At 36.7% G+C, this 6,956-nt stretch overlaps 1 protein-coding gene across 1 annotated transcript in view; it reads left to right on the top strand.

Annotated features, from left to right (window-relative positions):
- Positions 1 to 232: 232 nt before the first annotated feature.
- LOC115974089 (chloride channel protein CLC-c-like) overlaps positions 233 to 6,956 on the top strand; it is an 8,098-nt gene continuing 1,374 nt past the window's right edge. Inside the window, exons 1-6 of the mRNA XM_031094307.1 lie at positions 233 to 575; positions 3,096 to 3,296; positions 4,308 to 4,485; positions 4,799 to 5,061; positions 5,861 to 6,130; positions 6,486 to 6,768. Of these exons, the coding sequence (XP_030950167.1) occupies positions 340 to 575; positions 3,096 to 3,296; positions 4,308 to 4,485; positions 4,799 to 5,061; positions 5,861 to 6,130; positions 6,486 to 6,768 (1,431 nt within the window). The 5' untranslated portion in view covers positions 233 to 339. The remainder of the gene's footprint in view (positions 576 to 3,095; positions 3,297 to 4,307; positions 4,486 to 4,798; positions 5,062 to 5,860; positions 6,131 to 6,485; positions 6,769 to 6,956) is intronic.

Here is a 6,956-nt window from a genome sequence, read left to right on the forward strand (position 1 = left end):
AAAAAAGAATTTAAAGGAATTTGACTAAGATATACTACATGAATAACAAAGTTAGATAACTAAAACGAATTCGGTTCAAATATAAGGTAAATTTTACATTTTATCCTTAAAAAATAAACCACAACCCAAAAAAAAAGCAAAAACAGAACACAAAACTCTCACGTTCACTGGATATTAAAAGTAAAGCCTTTCCAAAACGGTCAGAATCCAACGAAGCATTTAACAACAACAACAACAACAAACAAACAATCCTCACCTTTCCATTGCTCCTCCACAGTACTGGAGAGAAAAATGGAATGAAATGAGAGTAGTGTTTTAGAGAGAGAGAGAAATAGAGAGATGGGAGAGAGAGAAGAGGTCCAGAATAATACTGATATAGAGATAGGTGTGGAGAGAAGGGGACCATCATCGTCGTCATCATCATCAAGAAGTGCATCACCTGAGTCGAGAAGAATCACGTCGTCTTCACTGAAAGAACCGCTGCTTCTTCCTCATGATGCCAAGAGAATCAACCAGACCTCTCACCTCGCCATTATTGGCGCCAATGTCTGTCCCATTGAAAGCCTCGACTACGAGTACCATTCTACTCTCTCTTATCAACCCCGTTTCTTATATATATACACATATACAGAGAGAGATATTTCACCTTGTGTAGCTTTTACTTTTACGTAATATTGCATTACTTAGGGTATGTTTGGATAGAACTTATTTTGCTGAAACTGAAAACTTAAAACTGAAAACACTGTAGCAAAATAATTTTTAAATGTGTGAATAGTGCTGTGGGACCCATTTTTAATGAAAAAGTTGATAAAAAGTGGAGTTTGTGAGACCCGTGAACAGTGCACTTGTGCACTGTTCACAGAGGACCGGTCAACAATTGCTGCTGGGGAGAATAAAAAAAAAAAAAAAAAAACGCAGAAAACGTGAAACGTAGACGCGCAACGCTCTATACAAACACACACTTAATATAATAACTTTTTATTAAAATGGTATCTGTTATAGTTTTTGGGTTCTTAACAAGCATGTTAAATTTTGTGTTAATGGGGTGATATATATTATATGATCGTTAAACTCATGTTTGATTTATATAATTTTACAATTCAAAGAATTTAAATAAAAACATTTTTTGGATGGCATGTTATATATTCATCTTTGATTATTTTAATATTTTGTGAGTATGTAGGGTATATGAAGAAAATATAATTAATTCAATGGTGGGTTTAAAAAAAAAAGAAAAAGAAATCAATTAGAAAGTTATTGATGGGTGTAAGTTATAACATTGATAAAAGTTATACCTATTCCAAGTGTAATTTGGATCTTTAAAAGGTTAAGCATCTCTTTTATACAATACTTGCATATATGCATCTACATATACATATGTATATATATACATGTATGTCAGTGTGTGTACATAGTTTTCTTTGCATAGGAATAAATTGCCTTTTTGTTGAATGTGTGATATGGTTGGCTGGGGAGAAAATGAAGGAAAAAAGAAGAAAGTTTTGACTTTTGGCTGCCATTATCTATTATTTTAGCGAGTCTTTGGGTGCCTACCTAGGAAGTGAAGATGTGTAAAAGAAACATAATTGAGTCTACTGTGTTATCATGGTATTTTGGTTTTTAAAGACCAAGCTAAGAAGAAGTTGTGTAAGGTTCAGTTAAGAAGAGTTCTCAAAATAAGTGAATTCCAAACAAACTCATAATGTTTGGTTTTTGATGGAGGGAGACCAAAAGGGAGGGAAACCGTTCTGCCACCAAAAAATAAAAATAAGAAGAAGGAAATTGTGAGGAAAGTATGATGGCGTTATCCTTTTATTGTGGCATTTTCTTTATCTTTCAGCATCTTTTCTGTTGGTTACAATACAGACAATAAGAAGAGTTACAAAATTTAGGTAATTAATCATATTAGGCTCAATGGAATTGAGTTTTGTGCTTTTTAGTATTGTTTTCCTCTATTATTTTTTTTTTTTTAATACAATTACTTTCATTACCCTTTGGTTGAGAAGGAATGGGAGAAGTAACGATATGTTGTGTTGGGTAATTGGGTTTCCGAAATGATGAAATATGTTGTGCATTATGTGTAGAACCTTGTTTGCAAAGAAAATGCTGAAAAAGGATTTAGATTAGATTCTTAATCCTGTATTTTCATCAAGATGTACCTTCAAAGGCTAGTGTTTGATGTCAGTATATCTTCTAGTAATTAGGACTAAATCCATATAAATTAAGGGAGTACTGTATTTTTCAGTTGTTGTTGTTGTTGTTTTTGAAAAACTTTGAAGTATGTATGTTGTACATGGGTGTGCATGTGCGCGAAGATGACGAATATGAGTCCTGCAATTCAGAAGAAGCATGATTTTCATAACAAATAATGTTGTTAAAAGTACATTGGTATTGATGTTTTTTTTGCTCATTTTACTATCTATTTTAGCCTTTGGGTTGGTCAGGACTATGCTTTGGGATTTGGGAAAATATTCCAGTTGAATTTTTGTTTGTGATTTGCTCTGGGGTACCGAAATTTTTAGAATCTACTTTGCATTTTAGCTAGCTCCCTACTTATATGCTCTTCAACGTTTATACTGACCTGAAACATCTATTCTTTTTCCCTCATTCCTCCTAGAGCAAAAGGCTATATTCGCTTTGCTGCTTCTTTTTTGGTTAAAAATTTTTTTTTAATGGAATTCAAGTTCAAAGGCATGCTAATCACTTTAACAAAGGCCAGTTAAAATGTAGCGCATCTATGTTTCTAGGATTGCATGGGTTACTTCATTTAAAAATGAGAAAATAAATGAAGTATCACCTCAACCTTGGATTGTCAGGGAAATGAATTGATAAATTATGTTCTGTGACATAACAATCATTTCATTAGCAATTGCTGTTAGGATGAGTCTTTTGATGCTATCTTGTTGAACACAATCTCTTTCTCAAGTTTATAATCCCATATGCATTTTGATGTTTTGGTTTAGAGAACTCCAGCATGCTACAGATCTCTCTAAGAGTACTCCTTTTTTTTTTTTAAAACAAAAAAAAAAAAAAGGATTGTTAACTATTGTCCAGGTTCTGTCTCTGTCTCACTGGTTTTTGTGTGTGTTGTGCAGGATTATCGAGAATGATCTTTTTAAGCAGGATTGGAGGTCTAGAACAAAAAATGAGACACTTCAATATGTTTTTTTTAAATGGACCCTTGTACTCATTATCGGTTTAGGTACAGGGTTCGTTGCCTTCTTCAATAACCTTGCTGTTGAGAATATAGCTGGTTTCAAACTTTTGTTCACCAACAGCCTCATGCTTAAGGATAAGTAAGTCTACCTATCATCGCCTAAATATTATCAAAGTTTCATAGTGTAATCAAGTCTTTACTTGCTTTACTATATCCTTCAATTTATTTTGCTTAAGTGCTGTTATTTTTGGTTTCTTGTTTGCTTGGATGAAGTTGTTGTAGTATTTCCTGTAATTCTGTAGGCGTAACATAATAGTTATATTTGTGTGGTTAGTCCTTTGTACTAAATCTTAAAAATTTTGAATTTTGAATGCATTTGTGACAACTATAAGAACATCCTTTTTTGAACCAAGGCCCTCTTTAGTGTTAAATTTCTGACTTTAATTGCATACTGGCCTGTGGTCTGATGGCATGCATCTAGAATAACATTACTGAAAATAGAAGGGTACATTTATGATGCTTTTAACCCCACAGGCATACCCCCCCGTGTTGATGTTTGAGTTTATGTTTAGCTATGACCATTTTGCAAGACTGAGATTGCCAATGAGCCTTAGCTCAAATGACACTTCTTCCTCTCACAAGTGTGGGTGGAGGTTGATATTGTGGGTTCAAAACCCGTTGGGTGCATGTGTGACTTAATAATTAAAAAAAAATGTTTCAAGACTGAGATAGGAGTTTAGGATTGCAGCTGGAAACCAGTAACCAAAAATGAGATATTGCAACCTTAAGCACATGGTACTTGATGCAAAGGGCCTTTGCTTAATATTTTATGTCTTTTTCTTAGACGTTTTTTAAAAAAAAAAAAAAAAAAAAAAAAAGTTTCTTCTAGGTTCTCTTGGATGTACTAGAAGGAGTTTCATGTGCAATGGATGTTAAATGTTTTTGCTTGAAAACAGATGAAGTTCTTTGCTCAAATTGTTTACTGTACTACATTTTTTAAATTCCTGGAGTGTAATTTTTTTTTTCTGGTTACCAACTAATAGCATTTGTTCCTCAAACAAATTTCATGGTCGGGGAATCCCCATACCATAAAGTTGTAATACTTGTCATATATTCAGTAACTATTGCATGATCTTAAACTCCAGTGCAGGTATTTTCAGGCATTTGCAGCATATGCTGGTTGTAACATGGTTTTGGCCATTGCAGCTGCTGGACTCTGTGCCTACATTTCTCCCGCAGCAGCAGGATCTGGCATACCTGAGGTGAAAGCTTACCTCAATGGAATAGATGCTCATTCTATATTGGCTCCAAGCACCCTTTTTGTGAAGGTGAGTAACAAACGGAAACTCTCTCTCTCTCTGATATGTGGACACACCTAGGATTTATTGATCATCCACTTAATTAGAAGATCAGAAACTTCATGGAATTCAAAATGTTATCACTATCAGAAATAGTAGTTCTCATTCTCCAACTCTGGAACCAAAAGTTAGAAAGAGAGATCAATATAAAGCCTTCATTATCATAACAACACAAATGTCAAGCTGTTATCTGCTAAAGGCTTATAAAGATTGTGTGCCAACTGCCAACTAGAAGTTATTATGAAAATAAGCTTGTAATAATTGCTTCATCCAAACATGGCAGATTTTTGGTTCCATTTTTGGAGTGGCTGCTGGATTTGTTGTGGGGAAGGAAGGACCTATGGTACACACTGGTGCCTGCATAGCCTCTTTACTTGGGCAGGGTGGTTCTCGCAAGTATGGTTTGACTTGGAAGTGGCTCAGATACTTCAAAAATGATTTGGACCGGCGGGATTTAATCACCTGTGGTGCTGCTGCCGGTGTAGCAGCTGCCTTCCGTGCCCCAGTTGGCGGGGTCCTCTTTGCATTAGAAGAAATAGCTTCCTGGTCTCTCTCTCTCTCTCTCTCTTTGTGTCATATAACTTATTTTTCCGGATGCTAGATTTTCTACATAAACTGTAAATAGACATATGAGTTGTTAGATTTACTTGGTAAGTTTTTTTTTTTGGTGGAATGATACATACAGATATATAAATTAAAAAGATGCCAGCTTAAAGTTTGGAACAAAAATAATATGAAAGGGAAAGGCAACCACGTCATGGCCTCCTCAAATTATATTAGAGTTTTTTTTTTTTTTGGCTTAAATAATTGAATTTTTGGCCCCAAAGGAAGGGGGAAGGGGAGATTCAAAATAGAGGGGAAAAAAAAAAGGAAAGAAAAGAAAAGGAAACTGTTTCTTGTTTTTTTTCCTCTCATTTCCTCTTTTTCAATTCATATTGGCTATTTCATTGAGAGTCCTGGACCCTAACTTGCTAGGCATGTTTCTTTGTCATGCAATTGATGTACAAAATTGGCAAAATGCTGTACTTGAGCAAAAACAAATAGGGGCTAATTTGAATAATGAACCGCTTGCAAACATCGTGTAATTGGTCCATAACTCCTTTTAACTTACTGATCTAATTTGATCTCTCTTGAAACCTTATAGAACTTTTAGCATTCAAAAATCAGTTGCCTTGCTTTGTAGCAATTCCAATATTTTAATGCAGAAAGTTTAGTTTTATACTTTACCAGGTTGAGGTAAATTCACTGATTCTGTTGATATTTTGATGAGCATAGACTTAAAAGGTTCTCTTTTCCCTTTTTTCTGGAGGTAATTAGTATCCTGTCTCTTCTATTTAAATTTTAGGTGGAGGAGTGCTCTTCTTTGGAGGACTTTTTTTACAACAGCAGTAGTAGCAGTGGTGTTGAGGACTTTCATTGTTTTTTGCCGGGGTGGACAATGTGGACTATTTGGGGAAGGAGGCCTCATCATGTTTGATGTCAACTCAGTGAATCCCACTTACAGCATTGCAGATCTACTGGCTGTAATATTCCTTGGAATGATTGGAGGCATTTTCGGGAGCCTTTACAATTATCTTGTGGACAAGGTCCTTCGCACTTACAGCATCATCAATGAGTATGTTCTAGAAATTCCCTTTATGTTGATGAGTTTAAGACTGGTTATATTCGTCCCTGTATTATCCTCTGTATCACACACGCACATGCACATAATTATAAATACATACATACATATGCACACAAGCACACTGCATTAATAGCTACAACCAAGCCTTATTCCCAATTTTTTTTGGGGGCTGGCTAGTGATCCTGAACAGATTAGTTAAGGTCGGCTATTAATGCATACGAAACAGATTTGGGATACTACATTAATTGCTCTCTAAGTTAAATGCTAATATGAGTACTAAACTAAATCTTGGCTGTACAGAATTTCTATAGCTTTGCTGTTGCTGATTGTTGGGAATGAATTGCAGGAGAGGTCCTGTTTTTAAAATCCTTCTTGCCATCATCATCTCCCTTTTGACCTCCTGTTGTTCTTATGGCCTTCCCTGGTTATCAAAGTGCATTCCTTGTCCTACTTCCTTGGGGGATCAGTGCCCCACTGTAGGTCGCTATGGAAACTTCAGAAGTTTCCAATGTCCACCTAACCATTACAATGAGCGGGCTGCCGGGGGAGGACTACCAAGGAGGAGGCGAGCCGCGACGCAAGAGGGAGCGCGGGGGGGGACAGAAGGTGCAGCGCTCGACGCGGAGAGGGTGCGTGGCGGCGGAATACGCGGAGGCAGTAGACCGAGGAATTGCCGTTCCCTCTGGGCTCTTCATCCCTGTCATACTTGCCGGGGGGCGTAGGGACGCTGGTGGGGACGCTGCCGCGGGGCGCGCGCTGAGGTGAGGGCTGCGGTGCCGGAGGGGAAGCCGCAGCCGGCGGGGGGGCACGATGAGAA

This window comes from Quercus lobata, chromosome 2 (assembly GCF_001633185.2).
Source record: "Quercus lobata isolate SW786 chromosome 2, ValleyOak3.0 Primary Assembly, whole genome shotgun sequence".
Classification (NCBI taxonomy): Eukaryota; Viridiplantae; Streptophyta; class Magnoliopsida; order Fagales; family Fagaceae; genus Quercus; species Quercus lobata.